Source organism: Sciurus carolinensis, chromosome 15 (assembly GCF_902686445.1).
Source record: "Sciurus carolinensis chromosome 15, mSciCar1.2, whole genome shotgun sequence".
Classification (NCBI taxonomy): domain Eukaryota; kingdom Metazoa; phylum Chordata; class Mammalia; order Rodentia; family Sciuridae; genus Sciurus; species Sciurus carolinensis.
Window position 1 is genome coordinate 61,691,939 of NC_062227.1, and position 18,211 is coordinate 61,710,149.

At 37.2% G+C, this 18,211-nt stretch overlaps 1 protein-coding gene across 3 annotated transcripts in view; it reads left to right on the forward strand.

Moving 5' to 3' along the window:
• Positions 1 to 18,211, forward strand: part of Rab27b (RAB27B, member RAS oncogene family) — a 56,675-nt gene that overhangs the window by 27,596 nt on the left and 10,868 nt on the right. For 2 of the 3 annotated variants that reach the window (XM_047526455.1, XM_047526453.1), the window contains exons 2-3: positions 14,253 to 14,424; positions 15,926 to 16,011. In XM_047526455.1, coding sequence (XP_047382411.1) covers positions 14,272 to 14,424; positions 15,926 to 16,011 — 239 coding nt within the window. In that variant the 5' untranslated portion in view covers positions 14,253 to 14,271. Of the gene's footprint in view, positions 1 to 5,738; positions 5,864 to 14,252; positions 14,425 to 15,925; positions 16,012 to 18,211 lie in introns of all 3 variants that reach the window. The other variant, XM_047526454.1, reaches the window with a different exon arrangement.

Below are 18,211 nucleotides of genomic sequence, written 5' to 3' on the forward strand. Positions count from 1 at the left end.
TAGGAGTTTTTCTTTCTCCTCTGAACTCCTATCAGACTCAGCCCTAGAGCTCCTCAGGTAGCCTTCCTCTCAAATAACATATCACATGAAAGGACTTTCTCTCCAACCACATAAGATGGCATAAGAGGTGCATGCAATAGCCTTCTTTAGTTTCTATTCACCCTCATATATGTAATATATATACATATATATATATCATACATATTGCATAATATATATACATATATATTGCAGAAATAATAATTGAATTCAGAAATTTCCAGCATCTACATAATGTAGAAGGAGACTTTATGAGACAAATAAGCATTTTCTTTGGACTAACTCCCTTCTCTGTAGCTATAATCTTTGTTTTACCTCAGCATTTTTTTTTCATAATTACTGCTTATAAAATATTGACCAAAAACCCAGTAAATATTCTCTTCATAAAGAGGTCTTACAGTTTTTATATTTCTTAGCATTGGAGTCGCCTGGCTCTGTAAGTTATTCAGAATTATATTTAAATGGGAAAATTTTAGTAATATGGAACTTGTTTTCATAGTTATCTGCCTATGGATCCAGAGATGCTATCTAATTTGCTTCCTCCCATCTCAGAGGCAGAATTTGTGGGCAGATATTTTGATTATTATGTTTTTTTCTCAGATAATGAAGCAAAACAGCAGAACTTTGGCATGACTTCCTAAAAGCATCAGCCAACACGTAAATTAACCATTTTGCACAATTATTAGACAAACACCTGAAAATTTAGTGAAGTCTCTTATAAAACAAGCATATGGTGGGTGGGGGATTGGGGAGATGTGGGTCATAGAATACAAAAGTTCAGTTAGATAAGAGGAATGAGTTTAAGAGAACCAAGGTGCACCATGGTGCCTATGGTTAATTATAATCATATTCTTGACAATTGCTAAGAGAGTAGATTTTAAGTGTTATCATGAAAAAGATTTTGCGTGGTAATGAATTTATTAATTAGCTCAACTTAGCCATTTCACAACATTTCAAAACGTGTTGCAGACTCTAAATATATACAATTTTACTAGTTAATTTAAAAATAAAATGTCTTTAAAAACCACAAGTATGCCTTTAATTTATAAACCATGTCTTTTTCTATATGAAGACATCAAGATAAGCTTCAACTTACAAATATAAATGTAACATCTTTTCACATATGATATAACTCTAAGGAGAAGAAGGATGGATTGTCTCTTCAGAGTGGTGTTTCTTATAAGGCAAGGAATTATCCTGTGCTTGGTGCTGGTTCACCTTGAAGCAGGTGCCCAAAGTAGGCAGGGAAGCATCTTCCCACCCAGGCAGTGTCTTAGGAAAAGACACATCTTTAGTGGGTGTGGTCCTCTTTTCTCCTGGTAGCCATAGAGTGAAACCAAAAGTTGGCACTAGGATAGTGGTTACTGACCTTGGCGAAAGGGTTGGATCATCCAGGAAGCATGAAAAAATGCAAGTGGTTTTGTCTCATCATCAGGATTCAGATTTACTAGGTTTGGAGAGTATGGCTGATGCACTGGGGAGTTCTAAAAGCAGCCAAGCTCGAGGACTGCCAAGGTCAGAAACCCCATTTCTGCTCTTGGTAACTGATTTCAGGGAGGCTGTGGTTTATTTGCATGCACTTCCCTCATCTGTTCAACAGGCATTAGTTCTGCTTCATTGCATCACTAGGTTCTTCAGTCTTGGAAGAGATCTATGGGGAAAAGATTCTTTCACTGTACCGCTTTGCAGAATTTTAAGGAATTTAATTGTTTATTTTACATTTATTTTTCTTGGTCCCTAGCTGAAGTTCTGGCTAAAAGGATCTCACAAAACAGTAAAACAACAACAACAATAACTTCCATAGAAAAAAATGAGCCATGCAATCCCCTTGTCAACTCTAGCAGGAGAGCTTTTCAGGCTAAATATAAAGTCTTTGATAAAACTCTTGAAGTTTTGTTTACTAAATTCAAATATTCATGTAACATCTTCAGTACATGTGTTTTGAGTGGGTAAAGCTATAAGGTTTCAAGGGCTCCTCCTAGTTTTCAAGGAAACAAAACTGAATATGCAAGGAAACAAAATTCCACATAGGTGGGCAGCCTGAAGGGAACTGTAATGTTTTTAGCACAAGGAGGTATCCATCATTCGCTGTGCGCCAAGGTTTGCTGATGACAATCAACTAGAAGAAATTGCTCTAAACTGTAACCAGGTCAAATGAGATCAACTTGTCTCCTTTCTTGACAATGGGTTTTTCTACAAGGAGTTGCTGATAGCCTTCTGAAGCAGGCTGTTGATGTGGGCCTAGATAAATAATGATGGAAAAAAAATTTCCATCCAGGCTGCTGTCCTCTCCTATTTTAGGGAATATTTAATCTCCACATTCCAAGACCTGCCTGCAGACGTTTTGATTCATCCCATCTGGAAAGGCCCTGGAGTTTTTATTTGTAACCCTTCCCCAGGGAATATTGATGACCACCCATCTTGGGGACCCACTGGGTTATGTATACTCCCATGTACCACTCCAGTGTTGACAGCACCAGGTAGTCAACCCACCCTGCTGTTTCTCAGTGATTTTCAACTAATCTCTTCATTTGTGAGCACATGGACACAGTAGATTGATTATCAGGACCGTCAAATAATCAATATTTTTAAATTAATTTTTGTTTTAAATTATTGTACATGACAGTAGAATGCATTTATACATTTTGATAGCTCATACATAAATGGAGAGTATAATCTCTCATTTTTCTGATTATACATATTATAAGATCACATGGGCCATGCAGTCATATATGTACATGAGATAATAATGTCTGTTTCACTCTACTATCATTCCTACCCCCACACTCCTTCCCCTCCTTCACTCCCCTTTACCTAATATAAAGTAACTCTATTCTTCCCTAGCCCCCACATTGTGAATTAACTTCCGCATATCAGAGAAAACATTTAGCCTTTGGTTTTTTGGGTTTGGCTTATTTCGCTAATTCAACAAATGCCATAATTTCATTCTTCTTTAAAGCTGAGTAATATTGTGTATTTATATATATATATATAAAAAATATATATATGTAATTGTGTATATATATGTATATATGTGTGTGTATATATATATGTATATATACATTTTCTTTATCCATTCATCTGTTGAAGGGCATCTAGGTAGGTTCCATATTTTAGCTATGGTGAATTGAGCAGCTATAAACATTTATGTGGCTGCATCACTGTCGTATGCTGATTTTAAGTCCTTTGGATATAAACCATGGAGTGGGATAGCTGGAACAAATGGTGGTTCCATTCTAGGTTTTCTGAGGAATTTCCATAGTGCTTTCCATAATGGTTGTACCATTTTGCATTTCCACCAGCAGTGTATGAGTGTACCTTTTTCCCCACATCCTCGCCAACATTTATTGTTGCTTGTATTCTTGATAACTGCCATTATGATTGGAGTAAGATGAAATCTTAGTATTTTAATAACAAAGAAATAGCTGTATTTGTGCTCATTAGCTTTATAGCATGCATTCTACAAGCCATTTCCATTAGGTTTCAAGCAAGTATCAATGTTCGGATATGCATGATTCTTACTAGTATGTTGCTAAACATAGTATTACTGAATACATAGCTAGTAGTACTGGCTAACTTTTTTACAAAAAGTTATTTGTAAAATGAAATGTAGTATTCCCACTTTGTTGGGGTTTTAATAATAGCTTTATTGAGCTAAAATTCATGTCATAAAATCTGTTCATTTAACATGTACAATTTGGTGCTTTTAGTTTCTTCCCAAAGTTGTGCCACCCTTACTATCTAAATCCAAAACATTTTCATTTGTCTCCCTGTCACCAAAAGTCCCTACCCCTCTCACCATTCCTCCTCTCTGCAGCTCCTGGCAAACCCTAACTGACATTCTGTACGTATGAATTTGTCCATTCTGGACATTTCATATAAATGAAGTCATTAACCATGTAGCCTTTTGCTTCGGCTTCTTCCCCTTAGCAATGTTTTCAAGGCTTTTCCAGGTTGTAGCAGACCAAGTACTTGAGGCCTTTCTCTGGCTGAATAGCTTCCACTTGCGATCACACCACAGTTTGTTAACACGTTCAGTGGACGGACCTTTCTTTTGCTCCCAGTTTGGTGCTGTTGTAAGTAATTCTGTAACGAACATTCATGTACAAGTTTTTGTGTGGACATATATTTTCATTTCTCTACTTCTCATAGACCTAGGAATGGGATTACAAGGTCACATGTTTAGTTCATGTTCAAGTTTTGGAGGAATTACCAAACTCTTTTTCAAAGTGGATGCACCCACTGCATTCCCGCCAGCCAGGTGGGGGGTTCCATCTGCCTCATGCTGGAAGCCCTTCTTCTCCTCCATATTTGTGGTATAGGCTCCTGGTGGGGGTGAAGTGTCACCATGGGTTGGATTAGTACTTTTCTAATAACTGTTGCTCTTTTAGCATTGTCTTATGGCCATTTGTATAAGGTCTTTGAAGAAATACCTGTACAAATCCATTTTTTTTGCATTTTTAAAAATTTATTTATTTATTTTGTTATTTTTTATTTAGTTTTAAATTTTTTACAGACTGCATTTTGATTCACTGTACACAAATAGGGTACATCATTGCGTTTCTATGGTTGCACACAATGTAGATTCACACCATTCGTGTAATCATACATGTACATAAGGCTAATGTCTATTTTTAATTTTATTTTTTGTCTCTTTAGTGTTGAGTGGTAGGAGTTCTTTGTGCAGTTTGGATACAAGTCCTTCATCAGATATATGGTTTGAATTCTCTTTCAAGTCTGGTAGTTATATTTTCACTTTTTATGGTGTCTTTTGAAGCACAAAACTTTTTTATCTATTTTTTTGTCACTTGTACTTTTTTTTTAAATCTAAGAAACCATGGCTTAATCCAAAGTCATGAACATTGACTCCTATGTGTTCTTCTAAGAGTTTCATAGCTTTAACTCTTACATTTAGGTCTGTGTTCCATTTTGAGCTGTTTTTTTTCTACATGGTGTCATGGCACCTAAGAAAAAGACTTCTTTTCCCACTGCATTGTCTTAGAACCCCTGTCACAATTGAACATAAACGTTAGAACCAAGAGTTTTAAAGTAAATTCTCTTCCATTGACTTAATGTCTGTACTTGGGCCTGTGCCACACAGTCTGGACTCTGTAACTCTGTGGTAAGTTTTGAAATTGGGGAGTATGAGCTCTCTGGTTTTGATGTATTTTAGTTAAGATTGTTTTGATTATTCCATGTTCCTTGCACTGGCGTGTGAATTTTAGGATCAACTTGTCATTTCCAAAAAGAAAGGGAGAAAGAAAGAAAGAGAGAAAGAAAGGTTCCGATGGGAATTGAATTGACTCTGTAGTGCTGTTGGGTTACCTTAAGGTAGAGTTTAGTACTTAAAAGAGAACCTAATGTATAAGAAGGCGATATCACTGTTGTTAGATATCATTATTTTATTATTACGTGAGTTCATCTCAAATATCCTTTTCCTGTAGATTGACATTTTTTTTTCTATTTTTGCTGCAATGGTCTGTGTGTGTGTGTGTGTGTGTGTGTGACTTTTCATATTAACGATTTACTTCCTTTGATTAAAAATATTAATTTTTGTGAAAATTCTGTTAGATGGTGTGTCTTATAAGAATTGCCTAGTGAGTCTTACCTGTCTGGAGAAACAACCATAAAATCCTGCACCATCATGTTTTAGAGAAGCATCTGTAAAGCTTCTAACTACTATTTCTGGATTTCATGAGGTCTTTAACTGAAGAATAGCATCTGAAGATACTATTATTACAAATCATGCAAGAATTATTCTCCATTTGACTTAATACACTGCAAATTGAACAAGAAACCAACATTTTTCTCTTCATCTCATCATGTAAGCTGAAGATTTATGTGTATATTTAAAGCAAAATTCTTTGATTGATTTGCTTATGGGCTATACAGACATATTAGCATCCATAGGACAACTTTTTGAGGATTTAGAGCAAAATGCAACACTTTAGAGTGAGTTTAATGTTAAATGCTCATAACTACTTTGCATATATCTATAAATACATGTATCTCGTAATATTGGATAAATATATATATCCCATAATATTGTAACCAGGTGGCTATCTTTCAAAGCTAGAATTTGTAAGTCTGATATAAGCAGTGCAGGACATTCTATTTGAAACAGATGTTCTTTCCATGGTACTGTCTTAGCTATAACAAGATCTACTATCCAATTGTTAAACATTTGAAAATAGAGACACATACCTGATGTTGGCTTATCAACAATCTAGAAAATTTGTATCAGTGAAGATTTTATCCAAAAAAATAAAAAATAAAGGCTCATTATGAGTGATTCAGAATCCCATAGTTATTCGTCAGATTAGACTATAGGCAGTTGAAGGAGTTGACCAAGCAATCTGTGCAGCCTGTGCATTTTAAGTCTTGTGTTGTAGCTGAAATCGTCAGAACCAGGGTCAAGAACAAAAAGATGGACATGAAGCAGGGGAGAAGGAGCAAGGTCTAACGGGAACCCCTGAGGTCACACTGGATCCAGTAGGACAGGCGGGGCCCTTATGTCTCTCCCCCTGCAGTACTGAGTGATGCAGATGATTTGCCAATGAAGTTGGTGTCCTCCCACATTGCTGTGGGCACTGGGCCCACTTTGTGACCCAGGGCATGATGTGGGTTGCACACATGCAGGTTCCCAAGAGGTCTGTGAAGTTCTTGGCAATCTCACAGAATTAAGAAGTATTTTCGACTGTCAGCCTTTTACAGTATACCTCAACTACTTTTACCCTTCACATGGGCCTTCAGAGAGGTTTCTCTGAGTCTGAAACAGAAAGTTTGAATAGTACAATTTTGTTCCTCCTTACCAGTTATTTGCTCATTGGAAGCCAAAAGCCTGAATTGATTAAACCCTGACATTTGGGTCTCACCAGCTAACCAGTGTTCTAAGCACGCATGCCTAGGGGTTTGCTTTCTATCATGGGTACAGCTGAGCTTTAGGGCTCAGGTCAGACCTTTGCCCCCACATCCTTCTCAGAAAGGTTCCATCTAGATCACGTGTCCAGATTATACTGCAACTGGGGACAAAATAGCTTTGTGCTTGACCGACTCCTGCTAAGTTATAAAAATCCAATAGGGAAATAGATGAAAAGCATGGATCTAAGTGGATTGATATTAGTGAGCAGAGTGAATCTAAAGCTTGTTCAACTGTCAATGTCTTAAACCAGGAAGTAACTTCTTCTCTTCCCTGATAACCAGTATGGTTGGCAAGCTGCAGGGTTTTCAGCAGGAATGCTTTGTGAGCACATTCGGGTTTTAGCAACTTCAAGTTCAGAATTCCAAGAATCACTAGAATTGGCTCACAGCCCTATGTCTCTTGGTGGGTGTTGGGAACTGGGGTGAGACAGAAATATAAAAACTCATGGACCAAGAAATCATGGCTGTGATTACATTTAGAAGATAAAGTGTAGGACAATAAAGGACTTCCTATGGATAAAGTGAACGATGGCAAGAAATTGAGGATTAACAGACTAGGCTGTATTATGAGCATGAAAACTAAAATTTTGAGATCAAATTCAGTGTTTTCATATGGGAAATAAGTATTAAAATAGAGGAAATTTTAAAATTCATATAAGTAATTTGTACAATTACATTAGAATTCCTAAGTGAAATGATTAATACTCTACCAAATTATAACTTTGCAAAATTAAATAAAAACAAGATCAAATGGATCCATCACCAAGGAAGAAATAGACAAGGTGATATTTTAAAAATACTTCCACATAAAAATACTTGGACTAGATGTTGTCACATAAAAATTCTTTCAACATCTAAATATGCCAGAGCACAGAAAAAGGGACATTTTATATTTTATAAACTGAACACAATTCTAAGCTTGAAAACCAAAGATTTTTTCTAAAAAAAAAAAACCCCACAATTTTTACTAATGAATACTAATGAAACAACTATAAAAAACTTTGAAACAGTATATTAAAAATTGAGATATCATGAAGAAGTGAAATTTATGTCATAAATTTATGTAAAAATGTTTCTATCTAAGGTAATCTATTAAAATTTTATCAAAATTAAAAATAGTACTGTCAAACTCTATCAAATGAAATAAAGAGAAAAATGAAAAGATGATCTCATACAGGAAAAAAGGGCAATTGAAAAATTCAGTAATTACTCATATTGATTCAGATAGCTAAATGGAAAAATACTGGAGAATTTCCACCGAAATCCAGAACAATGAAGGCCACTATGTCTGCTTCTCTTTCATTTTATAATAGAGGTACTAACCAGTGAAAGTAGACTAGATAAAAAATAAGAGCATAAAAATGTGAAAGAAAAACTAAAACTCTATTAAGAAAGGGTATGATTGTATATCTAGAAAATTCAGAAATAGCAAATTGAAAAATCATCATCAAAGAAGAAAATTTAGCAAAGAATTGGGTAATAAAGCCATTTCACAAAAACTGATAACACATAACAAACAAGATGATAGCTGGAGCTCAAAGATAAGAAAACAAAAGTAATAGTTATACATAAACAATAAAGATATCCAAAACCTGAAGGAAAAAAAAAATCATGAAGTAATTAAGGTCATAATAGAAGATCTGACCACATGGAAAGACATGTCATGTCTTTGGGAAAATCCAGATCATAAAGATGTCAAGGAAAGAACAATGAGGAGGAGATAACCCTCCCAGTAAACAGTGCTGTATGACTAGAAAGTCAGGCTATGAGACAGCAGAGAAAAAAATCCAGAAACAGACAACTGTGTGTCTGTTGGATCTCAACTCAAGGATAAGAATGGATTTTTAAGTAAGTCGTATTGCAATGGCTAGAAGAGAAATTTGGACCAATTCTTTATACTATATATTATAATAAATTCTAGGTGAGGTAGAGATTTAAATGTAAAATTGAAACTATGTAAGGACTATAGGAACACCTGTGATTTCCTCTACGTCCTGGACTTGGAAAGCTTCCTAATTGGTAGAATTTTATCCCTCAATACCCAAAACAGTATCAGCAGTAATAACAGAAGTGCATGAACACCACAGCAAAGTAAAGAGACAAATGGGGAAAAGTATTTGCATCTTAAATAATAAAGTTTTCATGTTCCTGACATACAAAAACAGATAAAACCATTTTTAAAAATAGGCAAGGAATATGATTACTTCATTCACACAGATAAAATAACACTCAACCTATGAAAAGATGTTTGACCTTATTTGTTGTAAGTGAAATGGAGATTAGGCTATATTAATATATGATTTCTGACCTATCAAATTCTTAAAAAGTCAAATGTTTGCTCTCTCTCTTTCTCTCTCTCTCTCTCTCTCTCTCTCTCTCTCTCTCTCTCTCTCTCTCTATATATATATATATATATATATATATATATACAATGTCAATGACACCAAGGCGGAGAGATCTCATTTTACAGTTTATATTGAATGTTATGACACCTGGTATTTTCTTTGGAAAAAAAAATCTGATAGTTTTAAGGTGGATGAAATAAGATTAGCATTGGTAACTTAGAAAGTGGGTGATGGGTCTATGGGGGTCTTTTATTGCTATTTTAATTCCTCAAATTTAGTATGTGTTTGAGATTTTCCCTAATAGAAAATCAAGAAAAGAAATGTGCATAATTTCAGGGATACTGTCAAACTAAGACAAATGAAACTGTTACTTTAGAGAAAAAAAAATCTGGAGAAAAAATTACTCATTGGCTTAGAAACAAGTTTAGTGATTGGGAGCCAAGACAACATGCTGATGCAGATACATCAGTTTAAATGTACCCTGTGTTGGAGTTTCTGCCCTTTACTTCTAGGGCAAGTAAACTAAACTTCAGAGCTCGATAAATTCTGAGTTCACCTCTATTTTATATTAAAGCCTTTGCTCACAGATAAAATAGATACTCTTATTTTTTTTAAAAATTGATCCGATTGCTCCAGTAGACCCACTGACCACTGTCAGATTAAATAAACATTGTTCAGTTAAGTAGACATTGATTTATATTTGCAATTTAGTCTGAACCTTCCATATAAGCTCTCTTCTATTAATTCATTCTAAATGACCTTTCAGAAGAATTGAAATAAAAATCAGTTGTAATGGACCTTTCTAACAGAACAAAAAAATGCTGTAAAATATACTGAAGAGAATTAATTTGTAATTTAATTTTTAAAATTAATTTCAAAATCCCCCCCCCCGAAAAAAAGCATGTCTTCTGTTCCTTTGATGCATAGTTTGCAAATCCAGACTAATCCAGCCATCTGTAATTTGGTTCCAAGTTTCTGGTATATTGTAGCTATGGGAAGCAATATTTCAAGGTCAGTTAGTGGGAACCGCCTTCAGGCTGTCATTCAGTTGGTAGTGCCTTGCTGAGAGTCCCACAAGTCAAAATGTACCTACTGGAGCCCAACACAGCCAATCAAATAAAAATTAATGAGGAAATAATAAACATCTGTCCATCTTATGCTCAATAGCTTTATTTTATTGGCATGATCTACACTAAATGCACTAATACTTTATTTGCCTACTATTTTAAGCTTTCCAAAGTGCCTTAAGAATATTGAGTTGGCTTTTATTAATTTAATAAGCTGGAGTCACAGGGTCATAAGCTTGTCATGGCATTCTCAAGATCGTTATTCACTGGACTAGCAAAGAACAACACAGTTCACATGGGTAATTCCATCATTTGTAGTCATTGATACATCAAAGTGGCATTTGTTAAGCTCCCTAGTAGAGAACAAGGAGTGTACCCTGAGATCCAGGCAAAGAAGGAGTGCCCGTGGGTGTGTGTTAGATGGACAAATGAATGGATCCTGTTCTCTGAGCCCTAACCTTTTCAGCTGACAACTTTATAGGCTCTTAGCCGGCATACATCTTATCCTCAGAAAGTACAGTCCCTCTGTCTTTTGTCTTTTACTAAGGTTGTTTGAAACTGTTCCTGTGAAGACATAAATATTCTATTTTGAGAAGATCTTTGTATCTCATGCTACTTAAAATGGAAAAGTAAGTTCAGGAAGTCAGATCTGGAAAGTACCATAGTGATCCTTCAACCTAAACACTCACACATAAACAGGAATTCAAGTCCTGAATTCGGATGGATCGTTTGTACCAACTTACTCTTGAGATGATTCCATGAATCACAACATTGGTATCGCTCGGAAGAGTTTAAATATATTTTTATACTCAACAAATATGTGTTGAGCTCCCACATGCCAGCGGCTGTGCTGGGCTCTGTGAATCTAGCGTTGGACAGAGGAGATTAAGTCCCTGCACTAATGGAACTTATGGCGAACCAGAATAACAGGGGCTTGGGGGTGGGGTGCAAACAGAGGATCCGTGGGCAGCTCACTTGAGATATTCTGACTGTGAAATTATGTTCCCAGCCACACAAGGCCATCCCCTTCCCCACTGGAATGAAAACGTTTCTGCCTGTACCTGTCCCACAGGCACAAGAGTTATGGGTTTTCCTCAGCAACTTGCAGTCACTCCCACAAGTCATGTATCTTCTCTGAAGGTGGCTTTTTACTGGAAACTGAGGGGCTTGACCGTGTGATCACTTGGGCTTCTTTCTGCTCTTTAGACTCCATTCGACTGAGCCTCCGGGGTGCCGTGTATTTCAGTCCTTTTCCTTGCTCTTCCAGCCCCTTGCGGTCCTGTGCAGGGGTCTGGGTGTGGCACTCTGGTCTGTATCTCATGGTTCTCCTGACTCTGTGGTATGGCTATAACACTGTGCTGAGGACCAAGAGTCAGACATGACCCCAAACACTGCAATCTTCTAGCATTTTCTTCCTTTTTAATCCAGAGAACCAAGAAGTGCAAGATCATCTATCATGGTGCCAGAATATGCAAGACTGTTAAACTTGTCCACTTTCCACCCTTTGAGGATCATTTCTTAGCCTAGTTGTCAGAAAAGGAAACCGTGCCACGGATTTATTTTTCTTTGTGGTGCTGTATTTGCTGTGCCAAGTATAAAATATCAAGGTCATATGAATATTGGAACTCAGAAAATCACGTAGTAATAAAAAGAGGGACTGAACTAAAAAGAAAATAGGAGAAAGAAAGAGGGAGAGAGCAAGAAGAAGGTAGTGATAAGTTGACAAAAGGAACTTAAACTATGTTATACCTAGCTCAACATGTCAAATAGGGTATTGGAAAAACTAAAAAAAGGGTTTTAACAGTGCCAAGCTTGACTTCATTTTGGGTGGTATTTGTCTTAAATGCCACCAAGGGTCCACCACTCTTCATATACACAAAAGAGGCAGTGTAGGCCACAGTGAAATTGATCCATTTTAGCCTGCATCACTTGCTCTGGATTACACCTTGACCGACTGCAGCCCCACTATTATTCCAGGCAGGTTTACATTCAAGTAACAGGACACACTAGCTGCCAATCAGCACTCCATGGTAGATCATGCAGTTGGCAAGTGGCTAATAGTCTCATTTTGCAAGTGGGAAGCAATCTCATGTGCAATGATCCCGAATCTCTCTCCTCCTATTTAACTCCTCCCTGTGCTGGAGGGTTAAGTGCAATTTTGTGTTCCTGTTAAGTCTTGTTGGGAAACTGCAGTTCATAAGGGTCACTGCTTTGTTTGAATTAAAAGCACAATGATGATTTGACTCATTTATCAATCATGTTCCATCTTGAAAGCTTATGTTGTTTTCTCGCAGTCTTTCTCAAGTGTATTCATATCTTGTCTGAAGCTCCTTTAGTCATTCCATTTTTTTCAATTTTCATCTTTGGGTCTAACTCTGTGTATTGAAGGTATTTGGCTAGATTTGCTTAAGATTTAGTTTTCTTGAGACACACACACACACACACACACACACACACACACACACACACACACAAAGTGTAAGTAACTTTCAGCAAAATTTAAAGGATGCTGACTCCCTTTTGACTCCATTCTCTTCATTTACCGTGGAAACACAGTATCCTCCAGCCTTATCTCTATCAAGGCAGCCAATGGCTTTAGTTTTTATGCCACATCATTAAGGCTTACACCTGGGGACCAGTTTGCCTTTAGTTATTTGTATCTTAAAATAAAAATTTTAAATCGTCTTTGACTACTAAGTTGAATGACAAAGTAAAAACGTGGACATTATGAACCTCATTTTCTTACATGTAGAAAATTATTAGAATTGTCTAGTTTTTTAGACATGTCCATGTAATGGATTGTTATTGAAATGTAGTTTTAATCTCTTCAGAACTTTTGAAGAATGAACTCTTTTCCAGATCTTTGCAAGTAGGGAAATAATCTTCTTTTACACATAATGAGAGCAACTTTTTCCATTCTAGAAAAATCTTCAGAGGCCTTCCTCTACCTAGGATATGATAAACATTTGATTCTGGAACCCATCCATCAGAAAGTTGTACTAAATAGCAAATCATTTTTCTAAACTCGAAAGTGGAAACTTCACCAAGTATCCAGCACACGATGCTGTCATTCTTGTGTGCCCTGGTGTTCAGGGGCACCTGGCATTAGTTTGTGGCTCATTCTTGCTCAGAATCAGGAGAGATCAGAGCCCTGGAAAAAATGGCAAGTGACGCTATTCCTTCCGACAGCAGAAATTTTAGCAGGACTACCATTACTATACTTTCTGACACCTCTTCCTCTTTCCGGAGGTCTGGAAAATATACGACTATGTAGCCAAACACAGTAGAAGGTGGAGAGCAGAAGCTCTGGTGTTTCAAAAAGGAAGATTTCTCAAGCTTACTTTTAAAATGATTTCAAATTGATGTTTTAAAGGTTATTATACCAGGTGTTAAATTTTTAGAATTAAAAAGGAATATCTTGTATGCACATAATAGAGAACTCCTGCGCGATTAAATGCAAAATATACCCCTAGGCAGTTCTCTTCTATTATCTGCAAGTAGTTGCCATTCTCTCTAGCATCCCCGCAGCATCTTGCACTGCCGTTTCTGTTCCTGAAACTCTCTTCTCTCCCTAGCACCTCTTCTGATTCCAAAGGGCACTGATTTCAAAACAAATGTTTTTGGCTTCTAATTTAATTTCTGTGGCAATGGCTATTTCATATATTTTTGGGGTTAAGTGACATGACATAAAAGGATCTGTACTGAGAAAAATGAGAGTTGTGCCCTCATCTACAAAGCTGCTTTGATCAAGTTAGTTCTGAATTTGGCAGAACAGAGGCATTTGATTTTTTAATCTTGAAAATTACATTTATGTTGTATTTAGGAGGCAAAGGAAAATCAGCTTTAATCATAAAATGCTTGTTTTTCCTCTCTTACCCAGGCCCACCAACACCATCACTATGACCGATGGGGACTATGATTATCTGATTAAACTCCTGGCCCTTGGAGATTCAGGGGTGGGGAAGACGACATTTCTTTATAGATACACAGATAATAAATTCAACCCTAAATTCATCACTACAGTAGGAATAGATTTTCGGGAAAAGCGTGTGGTAAGTTTTTAAACATACGGTTATTATTTATCCTCCTGTATAAAGTAAAAACTAGGAAACTATGCATTTGCATTGGAAAGTGTTTTTAAACTCATAACCTAACATTAGAATATTATTTACTACTTTTTTGAATATAAATAACATTTTGCTTGAAAAATATTGAATGGCATTACTTCTTGTCTCCAAAAGTACACAAGGCAAATAAATAACTTTTGGATTTGTATAGTGTGTTTTCTATAAACTCTCAAAGAATCTTTCAAAATTTGAGTTATTTAGGCTCTAAAAAAAAAACATTAACTCCTTGATTGGAGTTAAATTCCTAAAAAAAAAAAAAAAAAAAAAAAGTGTAAGTCTTGCTTGTAATGAAGAGGTTAAAAGTATGATTGGCAAATAGCTGGAACATGAGCTTTGTAAGTTCTTGCTGCATTTTTATTTACATGGAGCCTCAGCCATCAATCACTGGCTTATTATGAACAGAATGTGAGACCAATTTCATGCTATTTTCCAAGATAAGGGAGTTTAAGTGAGAATCACAACCACCCCTTCTCCTGTGCTAGACACTAATGACAGGAATAAGGATATTGTGACATGTGAGACATGCAGCATAGGCCCATAAGCTTAGCCAGATTTCTTGCCACCCAAGTTTTCTTGACTGCCAAGATGGCTGTGGCTCCCAGTTGATGTCACAAATCCACTCATTCCTTGAGAATTCAGAAAGAAAACAAAGGAAATGGTTGCCGGAAGACCATTGCCCGAGAAGCTGAATCATGACCTGGACCTTATTTCAAAAGTCGCAGTGTAGTTTTAGCAAACTGGCTTGCTTCCGGTTGGCCTGAGTTCTCCCCTCCCCCTTGTCCCCACTCATCTGCATATAAACCCTTGCAAAATTTTCCCTGTAAGTCATTTTCACTAAATCAACAAGCTTACCTGAAAAGAACCTTTGAAGAAATGACTAGTTAAAAGAAGGCTTGAAATGTCCTGTGTTAACTCACCGAGAAAGTCTGTGTATATTTCATAACTAAATCATTTTGAAAGTCCATTTCACTGTTAATGAAATTCAGGTATTTGTAAAACACTTCACTATTAAAAAAATACTTTCCCATTTGTTATTTCATTTTAGTTTGCAGTAACTCTGCTAAGTAGGAAGGGATTATGGGCCTCAGTTTGCAGATAAGAGTATTAGACTCAGAGAGGTTAAATGAGTTGCTTTTTGAACCTAGAACTTGTGTCCTAAATCTGATGTTTGTTGCCTCTATAAGGAAATGATAGAAGGTGTTTAAGTTTGCAATGTGGCTAAATTGCATTGGAAATCATACTTGTACTTGACATTTAAAAGTGATATTTTTATGATACTTGTGGGAAAAAAATGGAGCAAATATTTATTCTGCACTATGAACTTTGATTATAGTAATCAAGAAAAAACACACTGGCTGAATCCAGAGAATTAGAATGTTAACAAGAATACAAAGCAATATTAACTGAAGGGAATTGTATCTTTCAGGTTTACAACACACAAGGACCAAATGGATCTTCTGGGAAAGCATTCAAGGTGCATCTGCAGCTTTGGGACACTGCAGGACAAGAGCGGTAATAGGAAATCACTTTGTTTCTAGTGACATAGAGTTGAGAAAAAATTCTTTTAAATGAATGCTGTATATTAATTTAAAAACAAATCATATGCTGCTCTTCTTTCGGTGTAAAAATGGATATGTTATTGAGAAATAAAATTAAATGATTTCTAGTTCATTAACCTTACTAGCATTGTGTAGCTCATACAGATACAGAGATCAGGTTCAAGTAACTCTGACTCTGCTTGTACTAGGAAACACCCTCTCCAGAGTTATTTGCATGAAGATGTGAAAGTGCTGTTATAAGTGCTTTTGAAGCGGGAGTTGACAGCTTTCTTGTTTCTTCCTATTCTTTCACACAGCCTCAGTCCCCTGCCAAGTGACTGGCTCTGGTTACACCTGTTCGCCACCCCCCCCCCCCCCCATCTAGAATCTTGAACTTCCTTCCCACCTTTCCTGATGTTCTCCTGTCGCCAGGCTTAGCTTGGATTCCACCTCCTCTGTGAAGCCTCTCAGAACACCCCAGCTGCAAGGAACTGCCACTATTTTCTGAACACCTGTGACCCCCTTTTACTCACTAAATTAATTAAATACCACTTTGTAAAAGGTCGATCCTTCTAATTTCTACCTCTAACTGCTCTATATTGATTCTCTTGTGGTTTCCTTATCCCATCAAAACTGTGAGCTTCCTAAGGGCAGAGACTTGGCCCAGGGCGTCAGTGCCAGCCTGGTGCAGTGTCCAGGATCGTAGACAGGAGTGTTGATTCCTTGGAGCTGGAGGTGTCATTCCATTATTTAATGAACATGCATTTCTTTGGTTCCTTTTGGATCCAAATTTTAAATCGGCAATAGAGGGGCAGCAGAGGTGTTCAGAGGGTACATACCTCCACATCCTGCGTCGTGTGTCTTAGAATGCTCTTGCTTGTAAACACTTGCATTTTTTGAAATGCATCCAAAGTGTTCTCACTTTCAGTGGGTGTAAACGCCAAGAGAGGTGCCGGGCCCTCCCTGTTCGCTTTTTTGACTGTGAATTCCATTTACACACACCCTTCAACACCACTGGTTCCTCTGAAGTCATTCCTCTGGCGAGTCTCTGTTCGTGTGTCAGTTTTATTGTCACAGAGATGTATGCTTTATAGACCAATTTAATTCATTTTTGAAGAAGTAATATGAGAAAATGTGGTTCCCATATGTCCTCACACATGAGATGTCAGCTCAGCATGATGGCAGGCTTCTCTCATCTGTCCCCCGGAGACAGCTGTGCTGTGAGGGAGACGGGGAATACTAGGGGCAGTCTTAGTAACACTTGGGTTACTCATCCCCCGAGAATGTGACATTCTGCCTATGTGGGGCGTAGCTAGGCAACAAGACCAACCATGCCTCACACCTCGGCCCTGTGCCTCAGGACATCTGAGGATGATCCAGGTATCGTGATGGTTATTAAGGAAAGTCATGTCATGGGAAAGAGGAAAAATGCATGATCCTTTTGTCACCCTAAAGGATATAGGACACAGCCTTAGTGCCAGGTGAGGGAGAAAGAACAGCAGGTGACTGACTCTGGCCTCTGTTTCTTTATGAGGTCCTAACTCTCCTCATCCTGCTGATCCCTGGGCAAAATGAGACAGCAGGGGTTGGGGGCCTGAAACTGGAAGCAAATTTCTGTTCCCCCTGGGTGGAATAGGGGTAACGAGAATACTGGACAGAGCAGTCAGAGTATTAGAACCACCCAGCACCAGAGTGTCCTATCCACACTGCTCTGAAGGAGCAGCCCAGGCAGGTCTCTGTGACAGACATGTCTTGAAGGACTGGTTGTGTCCTGGAGGCAGAGGGAGGGAATGGCACAGCCTTGTCCTCAAGTGAGACACGCACACACACTTAGAGAACAAAGAGCAGTTTTCTTAGCCACCTCACTATTACGGTTGAGTAGGAAATGATTTTGTGGGTACAGCTAGTCTTCAGAGAGAGAACCATTCAACAAAAGCACTAGAACCTCCGTGAGCTCCCGGGAAGTGGTAGAGACAAAGTCACAGAGAAAAAAAAATCGAGTAAATTTTTTGATATTTATATGCTACCTTTTTAAACCATGATGATGATCTATGAAAGAAATAACTACTTAGGAGATAGACACTAGATAAATCGTCTCTTTTCTTCTGCTTTGCTATTAAAAGTATCATTCTCTATGGAAGTCATTTTAAATATTTAATAATTTTTTATCTTTT